This window comes from Canis lupus, chromosome 26 (assembly GCF_048164855.1).
Source record: "Canis lupus baileyi chromosome 26, mCanLup2.hap1, whole genome shotgun sequence".
Taxonomy (NCBI): domain Eukaryota; kingdom Metazoa; phylum Chordata; class Mammalia; order Carnivora; family Canidae; genus Canis; species Canis lupus.
The window spans coordinates 45,331,715-45,347,599 of record NC_132863.1 but is presented as its reverse complement, the minus strand read 5'-3'; the positions used below and the strand labels follow the sequence as shown (position 1 = coordinate 45,347,599).

Genomic DNA, 15,885 nt, shown 5'->3' with positions numbered 1-15,885 from the left:
AGGTGCCTGGGAAGCCCCTCCGGGCCTGGGGTGGGGGTGGGGGGGCAGGAGGTGACTAGTCTCGGGACTTGGTGCCTGCCCTCCTCCTCCACCTCCTCCTCCTCCTCCTCCTCCACCTCCTCCTCCTCCTCCTCCTCCACCTTCTCCTCCTCCTCCTCCTCCTCCCAGAGGCCTTGCCTCTGGGCTGCCACCCTAAACTGACTCACTCGGATGGGGGGGTGGAGGAGGAGTTGGGGTGAGATTGGGGGAGGAAACCAGCCCTGGTCGGCTCCACACTGTTTGCCTAGATGCTCTCTGGAGCAGGACGAGCTAATTACAGAGCGCGCTGCGGGCTGCCGGGCACCCCAGCTTGGCCACTTTAACTGTGCTCCTGCGCTCACTGGGCTCCAAGTTGACGCAACTTTTCCAAGAGTATCTGAAAGGCCTGAATAGAAACCTCGGGGGTCCTGGAGTCCAGCGGGGCAGAGGGGAGTTTCCGGCAAGCCCCCTGCCCTCCCAGGGATCTGCCGCTCCCCGTGCGTCGGCCGGAGGAGCGCGCGGCTCGGCTGGGCCAGGCCAGGAGTCCAGGGAGGCCTGCGCCTGCTTGCTCACCGCGAAGACTGGGGAGGCCAGGACCAGGGGACGGAGGGGGTCGGCTGGAGGGTCTGCATGGCAGGAGGAGCCGCGCCAGAGGGCTGGGCGCGCTGCGGCAGCGCCCGGGGCTGTCTCCACCTCTTCTGGCAAGTTGGACCTATGAGTGCGCAGCTCGACTTACAACCGTCAACAGCCCGGGCGGGTGAGCGCGTGTGAGCGCCGGGGGCTCGGGACCCCGCACTTCCTCGCAGGCCTCTCCGCGCAGAGCGGGCGCCCGGGTCGTCCGGCCAGCCCCGACGGGATGCCCGCGACCATGCTCCCCTACGCGTGCGTCCTGGTGCTTTTGGGAGGTAGGTGCCGCGCCCCCACCGGCTGGCTGCCGGCTCGGCTCCGAGGGAAGGGAGGGAGCTCGCCGTCGGGTGTTCCCTGGGGGCCCGCAGCGACTGCCAGGCGGGCGGGCATGGTCGGTGACTTGGCGACGCTGTGCTCTGCGGGCTCCTCTGCGCTCTTCTCTGGCCTCACCTGGCCAGCACCTGCCGCGACGCACCTCCCGAGCATGTTGTGTCACCTTGCTAGGCGCTCTGGTCCCGTGCTGTGTCTCCAGGCACCTGGAGCAGCCCCTTGCGCCAGGCCCCAGAGGGGCTGGGACCTCCGAGAAGGCGCAGGGGGATCCCAGGCCCAACTGAACCGCCCCCACCATGGCAAGATATAAGCCCCGAATCCCTCAGACCGGGGCTGCGGGATCCGGTGTCGCCCACTGAATCCTGAACCTACAGAGCCTGGGGGAGAAGTGTGGGAGCGTGCAGTGACCCTGAGCAACAAACCCCGATGGCAGGGAGAGGAGGCAGTGCCTTCTCCAGGACTAACTGCTCTCCTGCTGGCTCTCCAGAGGGGGTGGGCAGAGACAAAACTCTCTACAAATGCCACCTGACCATGGTGTGTCACCATTGGCCAAAAGGACGGTAACAACCACAGCTGTGGAAGTGCGTGCAGTCCCAGGCTCACCCCCAAGCACCCTCACATTGTGAAGGATTAAGAATCCTTGCCCTGGAGTCCTATCGCCCGGCTCAGAACCCAGCTCACCTTCCTATCAACCTGCGTGGCCTTGGGCAGCCATGCCCCTTATTAGCTCTCTTAGCCTCAACCTTCTCATCTGTCCGATGGGCTCACAGAATCCCCCCTTCGGCTAGGATCGTTGTGAGGATAGGTATGCCTGGGGCTGCTGGGTCCCACTGGGCACTCTCCACCCCATTTACAGGCAAACAGCAGCCTGGTCCATCTCCAGCAGTTCGTCAACCAGAGTCTTTTCTTCCCAACCCCAAATTTCTAAGCAAGATTATTTGAAGAAGACATGAAAGGGGTCTGAAGGCAGGTCAGGGGAGGGTTGGGTCAGCCAGGGATGAACCTCAGCTATGTCCATCAGGAGGGGCCCCCGCCAGGGCTGGAAGTGAGCACTCACACAGCTCTCCTTTGCCTGGGAGTTCTCCCTCGATGCAAAAGCAGGCCAGGGCCACCCTGCTGGTCCCAGGGAGAGAGGGCAGGAAAGAAAGGGCAGAGGGCAAGGCGAGAGCCTGGCCCAGGAGGTCCACGCTTTCCTCTGGGCGCTGAGGTGGGAGGAGGCCCGGAGGATGCTCCTCCACTCCCGGGGATGGGACCATCAAGAACAAGAGGGCCGATTACCCCCCAGAAACCTGCAGCCTCGGCCACAGCACAGGGCTGTTGTCTTTGGCAGGCCCTGAATTCTTGTCATGCCAATAAAATCATTGGAAGTTTAGCATCTCGGGGAGCCCCACTGCTTCACTCCCTGGCGACCTTTCGCCTTAGCAAGTGTGACAGATTCCACAGGACAGAAGCCAGGAGCCCGCCTGGTGGCCCCCGGTGCACCGAGGCCACAACAGGCCCACTGCCCCCCAACCCCCGAGGTAGACGCAGAGGCTGAAAGGGGGCAGTCCCTGGCGGGCGGCCTTCACGGTTCCCTGCTCTTAACTCGGGTACCATTTTCCACTGAACTCTACTTTCGAAAGTTCTTTTCGCCACTGGCTGCATCACCAGGCAACCGGCTCCTTTTGCTCTGGTGAAAGGGAACAGAACCCACTTAATCCCTCAGATACTTACCAGTTTAGGTACCTGAGCTGGGGCATGCCTGAACCTCGGGCCTCCAGTGTGGATTTGGCACAGGATGGCACGCACGCGGCCCAGCGGGTGAGTTCCCACTGAGTGTACACACACACACACACACACACACACACAGAGCACTACCCACGTTGTGGTCCAAATCCTCCTCTGCTGGCGGGGTTGGGGGGAGGTGGGGGCGGGGGCATAGGATGTTTAGCAGTATCCCCGGCCTTTCCCCTCCCAGATGCCAGCAGCAACATCTTCCCGGTTATGACAACCACAAAGGTCTCCAGACACCGCCCAATGTCCCCCGGTCGAGGAGTAATCGGGGAGCAACGGAGCCCCTGTCCGAGAACCCTTGGTAGGGCCAGACGGACTGCTGGTAGCTTTTCAAATGAATCTCTCAAAATCACCAGGTCAGATGAATTTTGTTCTCGCTCTGAGCAATCAGGAATTCAAAGGCACAGTGGGGGCCCAAGAGAAACAACACAGCTTAGGTGGCTTCTAATTTGAACGTGGGTTTCTCCCTCCCTCTTGTCTCTGAAAGCGTCCTGGGGGGACGATGGGAGCACAGCTGCGGGTAGTGGTTAGCTCCCCGCCACGGCAGACCTTCCTGCAAACCCGGGTCTCATGCCAGTTTACCAGCCTCCAGCTTTGCTTCGCACCACAGCAATTTCTGGCTTTTAAAAATCTCCTTACTCAACAAGTTTATGCTTGAGGGGGGAAAAAAATGAAAAAAAAAAAAAAAACCTGGCTTCATTTTTTTATTTCCCCCCTCATTTGTATTTCTTTTTTCTAATTTCAGTCCTGCTTTTATCTCGAGCCATATACTTTGTGATGGCAAGTTATCATCTCGAGGCAGATTAACTAGAGCAGTCACGGGCCATTCCGTAATAAATGAGTTGTTGGTGTGGGACTCCGTTTGCAAACCCGGAATAGAAACCGGGAAGAGAATGGACTTAAACACGCTCATCCGAAAGTCAAATGTGAATAAAGATCGGTTATTGAATTAGTTGTTCAAAATGAAGTACATTGTCATCGGAAACTTCATCTTGCCGGGGACAGGTCGCTGGGGGCGGGGGGGGGGGCGCGGGCAGCTGTTTTGCTTATCTCCTGACCGGGGCTCTAATCTCCAAATTCAAAATAACCGGCTCAAGGCAAATATAGCAGCTTCCTTAATTTCAAAACCATCTGGATAGCAGACCAGTTAGAAGCCACACATGAAGAAACATTTGTGCAATGTATTGGAAGTTAACTACGTTAATGAAAGCTTCAAGCCAGAATGAGCCCCTGATAAAACTTCTGAGATACGCTGCTTTCACCACCAGAGCCCGAGCCCGCCTAGAAAACGAGGATCGAGAGCCCAGTGCAGAGGAAGGGGGGGCGCTCAAACCGGTTTGAGCTCGAGGGCCCCGGGGCCAAGCCAGGGGGGCGGTAGGGAGAGACCTAGATTTGGAAGCTGGCACCGGGGGTGGCCATGAACTGTGACCAGGGGGCTGGCGCAGTTGTTCCCTAAACCAGAACGGCTTCCAGGAACCCTTGGTACCGAGCGGGTCCCCGGCCCTCCTGGGACACCTGGAGTCTCCAAAAGACCCCGATACAGGAAACCATGTAAGACCCGGTAAGGGAGCTGCAGAGCAGGAGAGGGGAGTGACGGTGTCCCAGCGAGCCCAGCGCATCCCAGAGGATGTCAGACCCCCAGCTGGAGGGAATCGTGGGCCGGGCCGTGCCCACCGGGACCCCTACCTGGTGCCCGGAGCCCGCTGGGCTGGGCTGGGCCCAACGCCCGTCTTGTGAGCTCCAGGGACCTTAAGAGCAGCATCTGGGGACTTGGACGGACCTGGTCCCCTCCAGCTCCGTCACCTTCCCGTCCTGTCCCCCGCATCCCCATCAGCGAGTTGGGACCAGTGTGGTTAAGTGTGAGGACCCCGCCCCGTGGATCCCCCGGCCCTCCCCGCCGGGCGCGGGGCTCGAAATCGCAGAGGGAGGAGGAGGCCCCGCTCTGCCGCCGAACCACCCCGAGTTTGCGAGGTCTCTCCATGTCCGTCTCCTTCCCCTCTGATGTCCTGTGTGTCCCCGAGAGCACCGTGTCTGCCTCCTCTGCCTGGGGAACCTGGGCTTAGCTGCCCCCCGTGACCCCGCAGCCTCGGCCGCCGCCCTCAGTCCCCTTCTCTGTGAAATGGCAGTGCTGGCGGCACCCACGGCTGGTGGCAGGGGGCGGGGGCGCTGACCCAAGCAGGCATCCAGTGGGGAGGAGCCCACGCGAGGCTCCGTTCAGCGTCCCGGCCCCGGGCCTCGCGGAGCACCCGGCCCTCGGCGGGCGGCGCTGAAGCCAGGAGGCAGCTCGCCGTCCCCGTGGAGGCCGGACTCAGGCGGGCGACGCAATCTCAGATGAGCCACGAATTAGGGAGCGATGAGCGCTGCACAGAGTGTGTGCAGGGGCATCTAGCCTAGCCCCTGACACGCTCGCTGGAACCTGACGAAAGAGGAAGGGTTAACTGGAGGAAGAGGTGGGGAGGAAGAGGAGGACCGTCCAGGGAGAGGTACCAGCATGTGCAAAAGCCTAGGTGCGGGAGGAGGCACCGCTGTGTCAGGGGACGGCAGAGGGGGCCACTGGGGCCGGAAAGGGGAGAGTGAAGGGCCAAGGGGCAGGTGTGGGTGAGCTCGGAGGCAGCCAGGGTCAATCACGGAGGACCTGGGGGTCTTGGAAAGGAAGCAGACTTTGTGTCACAGGCACTGCAGTGGCCCACTGAAGGGTTTTCAGCGGGCGAGGAATGGGCTGCCTCTAGAATTAGTGAGCCTCCCGTCACTGGAGGCATCCAAGAGCAAACAGAGCCATGTGAGGGCAGCATGAGCTGGGAAGTTGCCCGGATTCGCTTCCCAGCCCCCGAAGCCCCTGGGTGTAGGGAGTGCCACCTGCCTCCCAGCGCCAGGACAAGGGCCTCCAGCTGGTGTTTCAGGCCCCCAGGCTCCCCCAGTGCCCAGTCCGTTAGCGGTGCTGGAAGGCTGGAAGGCCCCACTCGCCCCTCTTCCAAGCGACTCTGTCTTCTCTCCCGCCCCTCTGCGCCCCTCCGCCCCCATCTCACCCTCACCCCCACACATTTCACAGACAAGCTTTCTCCACCGCAGAGAAGACGGCGGTCACCAGCCACCACGACGAAGTCCTTTCTACCACGGTGTCCACGCGCCCACACGCGGTTCCTCCTGCCGACAACACTGTTCTCTCCCCCAGCCTGCCCTGCCCCTGCACACTTGCCTGCAAATGCCTAACGGTGGAACTGCTGCAGCAGACTGTGTGCGTGACGTTTGTTTGCTGACCTTCCCTCCCGATGGGTTGTACCAGTCCGCGCTCCCCACAGATGGCCCGCGGGAGCGCCAGTTCCCACCCTGGCCGACCCTTAGCATTCTTTAAAAATCTTGCCAACAGTAATTCTCGGTTCTTTAGATTTGCAGGCCTTTGATTTTCTTTTTTTTCTGATATATGGAGTTCTTTTAAAAATTTTTTTCTTTAAATTCAATTAATTAATACATAATGTATGATTGGTTTCAGGGGTAGAGGCCAGTGATTCATCGGTCTTATATAACACCCCGTGCTCATCACGTCCCGCGATTAAGGAGGCTTAATGCCCATCACCCGGTTACCCCATCTCCCCACCCACATCCCCTCCAGCGACCCTCAGTTTGTTTCCTGTGATTAAGAGTCTCTTATGCTTTGTCTCCCTCTCTGATTTCATCTTCTTTTATTTTTTCCTCTTTTCCCCTATGATCCTCTGTGTTGCTTCTTAAATTCCACATATGAGTGAGAGCATAGGATAATTGTCTTTCTCTGACTGACTTATTTTGTTTAGCATAATACCCTCTGGCTCCATCCGCATTGGTGCAAATGGCAAGATTTCATTTTCTGATGGCTGAGTAGTGTTCGGTTGTAGATAGAGACCACATCTTCTTAATCCTTTCACCTGTGGATGGATGTCTGGGCTCTTTCCACAGTTTGGCCCTTGTAGACATTAGTGCCATAAACATTGGGGTGCAGGTGCCCCTTCAGATCAGTACATTTGTATCTTTGGGGGAAATACTCAGTAGTGCAATTGCTGGGTCACACGGTAGCTCCATCTTTGACTTCTTGAGGACCCTCCACACTGTGTTCCAGAGAGGCTGCATCAGCTTGCATTGCCACCAACAGGGTAAGAGGGCTCCCCTTTCTCCGCATCCTCTCCAACATTTGTTGTTTCCTGACTTGTTAATTTTCCCCATTCTCACTGGTGTGAGGTGGGATCTCATGGTGGTTTTGATTCGTATTTCCCTGATGTCAAGTGACATTGAGCATTGTTTCATGCGTCTGTTGGCCATGCGTAGGCCTTTGGAGAAATGTCTGTTCATGACTTCCGCCCATTTCTTGACTGGATTATTTGCTCTTTGGCTGTTGAGTTTGATAAGTTCTTCATAGATCTCGGATACTAGCCCTTTATCTGATGTGTCATCTGCAGATATCTTCTCCTGTTCTGTAGGTTGCCTTTTGGTTTCGTCGACTGTTTCCTTTGCTGTGCAAGAGCTTTTTATCTTGATAAAGTCCCAATAGTTCATTTTTACTTTTGTTTCCCTTGCCTTTGGAGACGTGTCTAGTAAGAAGTTGCTGCGGCCGAGGTCAAAGAGATTGCTGCCTGCGTTCTCCTCTACGGTTTTGATGGATTCCTGTCTCACATTTAGGTCTTTCATTCATCTTGAGTCTATCTTTGTGTGTGGTGTGAGGAAATGGTCCAGTTTCATTCTTCTGCACGTGGCTGTCCAATTTCTCCAACACGATTTGTTGAAGATACTTTTTTCCATTGGATATTCTTTCCTGCTTTTTCAGAGATTAGTTGACCATAGAGCTGAGGGTCCATTTCTGGGGTCTCTATTCTGTTCCATCGATCTCTGTGACTGTTTTTGTGTCAGTACCACACTGTCTTGATGATTATGGCTTTGTAATCAAGGTTGAAGCCCAGAATTGTGAAGCCCAAAACCACCAGTTTTGGTTTTCTTTTCAACATTCCTTTGGCTACTTGGGGGGGGGGGGGGTCTTTTCTGGTTCCACACAAATTTTAGGATTATTTGTTCCAACTCTGTGAAATAAATTGATGGTATTTTGATAGGGATTGCATTGAATGTATACATTGCTCTGGGTAGCATAGACATTTGAACAATATTTGTTCTTCCAATCCATGAGCACAAGAAATAGAAAAATGTTCCATGCAGCCCTTTGATTATGAGCAAACAGAAACGTCTACTTGTATTTCTCTGGACCCCTTTTAGTGATTTTCTTAGGGTCTGTCTGGTCATATCCTTTACCCATTTTTGTATTGGACTTCTGAAAAAATCTTCTCTTCTTATTGATTTGTTACTGCTCTTTATATATAGAAAATAAATCATTTCCTGTATCTATCGCAGTTTTCCCCAGTCTACCATTTGTCCACTCAAGCTTCCCTCCTCCTTCTCACGTCTATGGGAACCTGGGCAATGGCCCACAGACTACCAGCTAAATGTACATAGAGAGGAGAGAGGAGAATAGATGGCTAGATATTCTTACCATAAATGACCACGTGTAGAGTGTATATGAGAGAGAGGGAGGGAGGGAGGAGAGACTGGCTTTCCCTGGGGAGAGGGGCAGAGCTCAGGTATTGTTTTCTTCATTTGATTCTCGTGACACCCCATCTCCCACCCCCCCACCATGTCATGGGCACATTTCACAGAAGACAGAAGTAAGACCAGGCACCCAAGGCCCAGACTTGTAGGCCACGGAGCTTCCTGCCCGAGCTGCTCCCCCTGCCAGTGATTGTCAAGGTCAGAATCCAGGCAAGGGCCTCCCTGCCCTGCACCTCCCTCCGAGAGCCAGGCTTCGGTGCCAGGTGCGGGCACCAGGAGATGTGCTCACCCGAGGGGTCTGGGCTGGTGCTTTCCAGGCATGGCCCGATGGGGGAGCACAGTGCAGAGATTGCAGGTGCACCAGCACGACAGTTGGCTGTATCCGCTGACTGCATGCTGGATCAGAGAGCTGCTGAAGTGGAAGGACCCTGGCTGTCTGTCCGTCCGTGAAGACGGCAGAGCGGGCCGGGCTCTGGAAGCACCTTCCCACATTCCAACTCCAGCTGCCCCCCTGACTTGCTAACGACTTGACCCTTCTTGTCTCGGGTTCCCCCTTCCTTTGCACAGGAAGGCCCAGCCCATGGGGTTTCTGTGAAGAGTAGGTGAGACTATGGCAGGGGCGGGGGGGAGGGGAGCACAGTGCCAGGCACAGGACAAGCGCTTGGTGGGTGTCGCTCCCACCGTTGCTGAGGGACAGGACACCGCCTGCAGGTTCCAGTATTGAGACCAGGCTACACGGCTTCTTTTGGACGCTGCAAGACATCTGGGGACAGAAGGAGCATGGCTGGGGAGGAAGGGTCAGAAATGGTGGCTGGACTGGGTCTGAGGAGGATGGGGGCACAGAGCCTGGGGCGGAGGGGATCAGGAGCCCAGGTTCCTGCTTCTGCAGGCGCGAGGGGGCTTGGGGTTGCCCGACCACATACGCACAGGGCCCACCTGTTCTGGTGGGTGGTTAGGTGCCACATGTTGTGGGAACTAGGGCTGTGGGAACTCTACTTGTTTCCTAAGGCTGCTGCACAAGGGACCGCCAACCGGGTGCCTTAGAACACCAGAAATGTACAGTCTCACGTTTTGGGAATCCGATATGCAGGTGTGAGCAGGACCATGCTCCCTCTGAAACCTGTAGGGCACGATCCTCCCTCGCCTCCTATAGCTTCTGCTGTTTGCTGGGAATCTGTGGCCTACCCTGATTTTCGAAGCATCCCTCCCTCCAGCGCCTGCCTGCAGCATCACGCGGCTGCCCTGTGTGCATGTGCCTCTTCACCTCTTCGTGTCAGGAGACCAGTCATCCTGGATTAGAGCACCCTAATCACTCTCCAGCAGGACCTCGTTCTCATGGTTTACGTCTGTGATGACCCCATTTCTAAATAAGGGGACGTCCTGAGTGAGGTTCTGGGGGTTAAGACTTGAACATATTTGGGGACGGGGAACAAATCAGCCCACGGCACCTAGTGTTGCAGCTGAAGGCCCCGCAGGTGGGTGCAATGGCAGCAGGTGTTTCTGGGAAGTGGAGACTCTAGAAGTTATGTGATCAGCCTGCAGCTCAGAAGCAGGTGGGACAGGGGCACCAGGGTGGTTCAGTGGTTGAGCCTCTGCCTTCGGCTCAGGGCGTGATCCCGGGGTCCTGGGATCGAGCCCCACATTGGGCTCCCCACAGAGAGCCTGCTTCTCCCTTTGCCTGTGTCTCTGCCTCTCTCTGTGTGTCTCTCATGAATAAATAAATAAAATCTTAAAAAAAAAAAAAAGAAGAAGCAGGTGGACAGCATCAAGCCATATCCAGGGACCCAGGGAGGGAAGGGAGGCCAGGGGACCAGAACCTAAATATTCCACCATTAGGTAATGACCTGAATAAACTTTGAGGGAATTATGCACCCACAAAGTTATATGTCACAAAAAGCATTGAATGACAGGGAAAGATATTTTTGACATAACGTTAGAACAGAAACACGGTGTCTGTACATTTGATCTCGCTTCTGTTTGCATTGGCGGGGGTGCGTCCTTATTCAGTAAAAATAAACCAGGAGAAGAGCGAGCGCCTGGGTGTTTCAGCGGGTTAAGCGTCCGACTCTTGATTTCAGCTCCGGTCATGATCTCAGGGTTGTGAGATGGAGCCTCACGTTGGGCTCTGCTCTGGGCATGGAGCCTGCTTAAAATTCTCTCTCTCTCTTCCCCTCTGTCCCTGCCTGCGCCTTTCTCTCTCTTAAAACAACAACAAAAGAAAAAAAATAACCTAGAGGAAAACAGAGGAGGCGAGGGGTGATGTCTGAGAGCTGTGACTATGGGTGATTTCTCCCTCTCTGCTTCTCCTGTGTTTCCTCCAGGATCAGTTCCCTCTGGGCTGGGTTTGCAGCCTCCCAGACTTGCGGTCCCCTGGGTTTGTCAGGACCCCAGCAGGAGAGTCCCGTTAGAGAAGTCGTGGAGGGTGGGACTGGCCAAACCCGACCCTGGCTGCAGGGTGGGGGTTCCTGGGGGTCGGACGTGGAATCACCCCTGAATGGCACCAGGGTCCCTGGCAGTAGAGAAGCTCTTAGGCAGGCTAGGGTTCCCAGGGAATTGATTTGGGAAACAGCAAGGTCCCAACCGGTCAGACATTTGAACAGGCCCCCGCCCCACTCTGTGCTACAAGGAGACAGGGATGCCAAAGGTGTCCCATCAAGCAGATGGGGCCTCAGGACAGATGGGGCCAGAGTCCATCCCTATAGGGTGTCTGAGGCCAGACCAGAGCTCTGGATGGACCAGAATCAGCAACAGCTGACGTCCACCAGGCACCTGCTCTCATTAAGCACAGTAGGGGACATCACATTATTTCTTCATGGGCACCTTGTGATTCAGGTCCTGCTGTCATTGACCTTTGACCTCTGAGGACTTGGAGGCCACTGGGTTAGGATGTTTCAGAAGGGCAGAGGCCTGCAAAGACTGCAGCCTGGCGGGCTTTTGGGTTCTCAGGAGCCATCCAGACCATGCGAGATGCCAGGCCCCAGAAGCACGGTCTCTGCATGGGCAGCCCAGGGGCCAGGAGACCCACTGCTGACCACAGAGAAGAACCAGGGAGTCAGGGAGTCGGGGTCCTTCACCAAAGCCAGGGAGACTCGCTGTGCTTCTTGTTGGCCCCTTTGCCCTGAGGAATCCCCACTCCTCAAGTCCTCTGCTTTAAGCAAAACTCAATGGACAAATGCCCCCTTCTGCTAACAGCACAGTTCCCCTCAGTGACTCTCATCCTGGAGGACTTGGCAGTCAGGGTGCCTCCCCTCCAGCTGGGCAGGAGTCTCAGGCTGGGCAAACGGGATACTTGCGCCAGGACCTCCAATCTTTGTGCAGTGACCAGAGGCTTGAATGCATGGTGCCCATGTCGGATGACCTAGAGAAGCTCTGGAGTGATTCCCACCAACTGGGTTCCCGGGGCACCCCTTAGGGCAGTGAGCACCCACGCCCTTCGAAGGAGTTCCCTTTCCTTTTACATGAGTCAGGGGTGGCTTCTGTTGCTCACAACCAAAGCACCTAACCAATGCCGCCAATGGCCACTGTGAGGCCATGCTCTTTGAGCAGTTAGCTAAAGGCTGTCCATGCTTTGGTCTCCATTGTTAGCTATCCCTGGAGCTCCATGTGCACTACAAAATCGGAGCTGCCATCCCCCCAGTCCCGGTATTAAAATACACAGAGAAGAGGAAGAAAATCAAGAGCTCACACCCAACCCCACTCTTTGCAAAAAAATATGCATTAAAACAGAGAGCAAGACGCGGATATATTTAGCTTGGAATCACCAGCAACCACAGTAAAACTAAATTACTTGTTCTTTGAAATCTACAATTAGAGTTGTTTTAACATGTGTTTTTGGTGGTTGGGTGTGGTTTCTAGATAGTTTGAAACTTAAGCCTACTGTTGAGCCCATCAGCTTTATCCAAATCTGTTGGGCTCCAATTTCCTTAACAGCAGCCCACAGTTACAGAAATGAAAACCAACTTGCCAGTGATTAAGAGTGCCTGGCATTTTACAGTGATTGACGTTTGGACTTGTTTTTTTCTTCTATGGTCTTACAAGACTTCTGCATCTTCATCTACCTTGTGCAGAAAAGATCGATTTAACATAACCATTGGGGGAAAAAAACAAAAACTAAACGAAGTAACCCTTGAGATCTCAGAGAAGGTAACGACTTTGTGACCAAATGACAGCTGCATTCTCCTTGCACACCACCCCTCCTGCGTTCAGGGATCCTAAATGCCTGCTTGGGGCAATTCAGGAATTGTGGCTCTGCTGCTAAGGTGCGTAGGGACCACCTGAATTCCAGAAACGTCGCCGTTCCAGGGTCCACGTGAAGAGCCAAGTCCATTCCCAACCAGGGCATTCATGATTGCACTCATTATTGCCCAGGGGAGGACAGGCTGGGACCCTCAGGCCCCCACCCACCGCCCCCATCCCATCAGGGTTTCACCAAGGACACAGATTCACCTGGAATTTGCATATTCATCACCAGAGCCATCCTCCAAGTGTTTGAGGCCAGGGCGGCTGGAGTTCATTATTAACACGGTGAAGCATACTCCCTGTTTACATAGATAATTTGCTCAGAAAGTTCTTTTCTTTTTTTATCCTGCTTAAGTACAAAGACAAACGCCTCTCTCTCCCTCCTCCAAATTCTAATTCAGGGAGCGCAGATGAATGAGCACACATCTATTGTGTTTTTGGATAACTTCATGTAACTTCAGCTCATTCAAATATTCAGCAATTCGACAGGCATTCAGGGGGTGCCTACTGTGTCGGGGGTGCTCCTCTGCACCGCGCGGTAGCGAGCCACGGGAGTGGGCCCAGGTGCTAGCTGGGTGCTGGGGTTGGGGTGGGGAGGTGGGTGCAGGCAATAAATAAGCAAACAAATAAACGAGAAAATGACCAGTGATGATATCTCTCTGAAATGAAGAAAAGCCGGGGGTGGGGCGATCGGCGGGGGCAGGGAGGTCGGCAGGGGGCGGGGCGACCGATGAGGGCGGGGCGATCGGCGGGGGCGGGGCGACCGATGAGGGCGGGGCGATCGGCAGGGGGCGGGGCGACCAGTGAGGGCGGGGCTGCCGGCAGGGGGCGGGGCGATCAGCGGGGGGCGGGGCGATCAGCGGGGGGCGGGGCGACCAGTGAGGGCGTGGCGATTGGCGGGGGCGGGGCGACCAATGAGGGCGGGGCTGCCGGCAGGGGGCGGGGCGATCAGCGGGGGGCGGGGCGACCAGTGAGGGCGGGGCGATTGGCGGGGGCGGGGCGACCAATGAGGGCGGGGCTGCCGGCAGGGGGCGGGGCGATCAGCGGGGGGCGGGGCGATCGGCAGGGGCGGGGCCACCGATGAGGGCGGGGCGATTGGCGGGGGGCGGGGCGACCAATGAGGGCGGGGCTGCCGGCAGGGGGCGGGGCGATCAGCGGGGGGCGGGGCCACCGATGAGGGCGGGGCGATTGGCGGGGGGCGGGGCGATCGGCAGGGGGCCGGGCTGCAGGATGAGGAGTACCTGGGTCCCTGGAAGGAGGTGACGTCAAGCTCGCTCTGGAAAGCCGAAATGCAATGGGGTCGGCCTGGAAATTTCTGAGACGCCAGGAACCCGAGTCAAGGGCTCAGCAGGTGCAGAGGCCCGAAGACCAGGCCGCCTTGGCCGGTTTCGGGAACAGGAGGACAGTCAGCACAGCCCCGCAGGAGAGGGTGACGGGGCCAAGTCAGAAGGGTGGGCAGGCCCGCCCCCGGGGGAGTGGGAGGCCTCGGCCGAGGCTGAGGTCAAGTCCAGCGCAAGTTCAGGGGCTCAGAAAGGCTCCGTGGCTGCTGCACGGAGCGTGGACCCCCGGGCGGCTGGGCTGCACCTGCGGGGCTGGACCCCTTGTCGGTGGATGCCATGTGGGTGCCGCGTCAGGGTCCTGGGGCTGCCGCAACAAGGTGCCACCGACTCGGGGGCGTAAGCCAATAGAAATGCATTCTTTCCTGGTTCTGGAGGCTGGAAGGCCAGCGTCAGTGTATCAGCAGGGCTGTGCTCCCTCCTTCCTCACCTCCTCCAGCATTTGGTGGCTCCAGGTCCCTCCAGTCTCTGCCTCTGTCTTCACACGGCACTGCTCCCCGTGTCTTCTGCGTCTGTGTCCAAATCTCTGTCTTCTCAGAACACGAGAAGGACTAGGGCCCACCCTCATCCAGTATGACATCATCTTAGCTTGATTACCTCTGCAAACGCCCTATTTCCGAGATCATATTCACAGGTATGGGGAGTTAGGACTTGATGTATCTTTTGGGAGACCACAATTCAACTCACCACAGGGGATAAAGAGACAACTCTCGGATGTGTGCTCTGGCACCACCATGTACTGTCGGGTAGGTTGTTCACTCTACGAGAGTGACATGCTCTGTGCTCCACAAGCCCAGCCAAGGGCCCTGGTGGGTGGGGGCTGTGCCTACCCAGAGGGTTGCCTTTTTCTAACTCACTTTCTGACTTCCTTACTGTAGCCCACATGGACTGGGCTGGAGGTGGGGGAAATCAAGAGCCCCGTTCAGCAGTACGGTGCTGCAGGTATCCAAGAGCGGGGACGTTCTCAGCTAGGCTAGCACTCCCAGAAGGCTCCGTCTCCTGCTCCTTCAGGGCACTCAGAGGGGGCTGCAGAGAGATGGGTGAACGACAGCAGTCGGTGCAGGTGCAGGCGGGAGACACTCCAAGAGGGTGGGCCACCCCCCCTCGGAGAACCAGGGAAGGCCTCCCCGAGCACCAGGCAAGGAGGAGTTGGCCAAGAGGACATGAGGAAGGGCGCTCCACACTGTCATCGTTTCCCTAAGCACCAGTGGAGGGTCAGCAGTCGGAACGCTGACACGCAGGCCGGAGCCAAGGGTGCAGGCACCAGGTGCAGCGGGCCTCCAGACCTAGATGCGGCTCAGCTGGCCGGCTCACACGGACTCTCCTAAAAGTGCTCCCTTTGGTCCCACCGGCCCCCCTGGGACCCTCTCCCCGGTCAAGCCCGTCCCCATCAGCTCCCAGCTGGACCAGTGGCTTGCGGGCCTTTCTGTTTCCAGGGGCCAATTCAGGAAAGGCAACGATGTGAACGGCATCCTTTTTCTTTTGTTTTTAACTCCGAGAAATTATATCCTTGTTAATCAGGAGCTGTGATGTCTGGGGCTGCATTAAGCAGCCTTTCATAGGTTCCCAGCCAGCGAGGGGGTTCATTCCGGAGGCTAAAACTTGCGCTGTGCACAGCCAGCCTGCACCAGGCTCTGATTATAATGCTGGCCCCTCGGAACAAATTTCATTATTGAACAAGACACTTTTGAAGCTAGTTTACATTGTCTTTGCTTCGCTGACCTTGTACGCTATTGAATTGGAAAATGTAGTTTGTATTGTAAGGCCTCTTAATAATGTATTTTTTTTTTTTTTGAAACAAGGGACTTTGCCATTGCAAATGAGACAAAGAACACCATATTTAGCACAAAGAATGCCTCAGTCTGTTTTGAAACATAATTTTCATTAGCCAGGTTTTTCACCGTAACAAGGGTTTAAATTTTATTTTAAAAACAGCCTGCCCCCTCCCTCAACCCAACAACACATATTTATGTATGTTCCTCCATTTTAAAAGGTCTGG

At 56.1% G+C, this 15,885-nt stretch overlaps 1 protein-coding gene across 3 annotated transcripts in view; it reads left to right on the top strand.

The window, feature by feature from the left end:
- The first annotated feature begins 220 nt into the window (after positions 1–220).
- Positions 221–15,885, top strand: part of APCDD1L (APC down-regulated 1 like) — a 52,356-nt gene continuing 36,691 nt past the window's right edge. The window contains exons 1-4 of one of the 3 annotated variants that reach the window (XR_012018783.1): positions 226–923; positions 2,692–2,775; positions 2,933–3,104; positions 3,494–3,684. Coding sequence is in view for 1 of the 3 variants with exons in the window: in XM_072801572.1 (XP_072657673.1) it covers positions 875–923 (49 nt within the window). In the remaining 2 variants the exon portion in view is untranslated. Of the gene's footprint in view, positions 924–2,691; positions 2,776–2,932; positions 3,105–3,493; positions 3,685–15,885 lie in introns of those variants that run through there. The other 2 variants (XR_012018784.1, XM_072801572.1) reach the window with 2 other exon arrangements.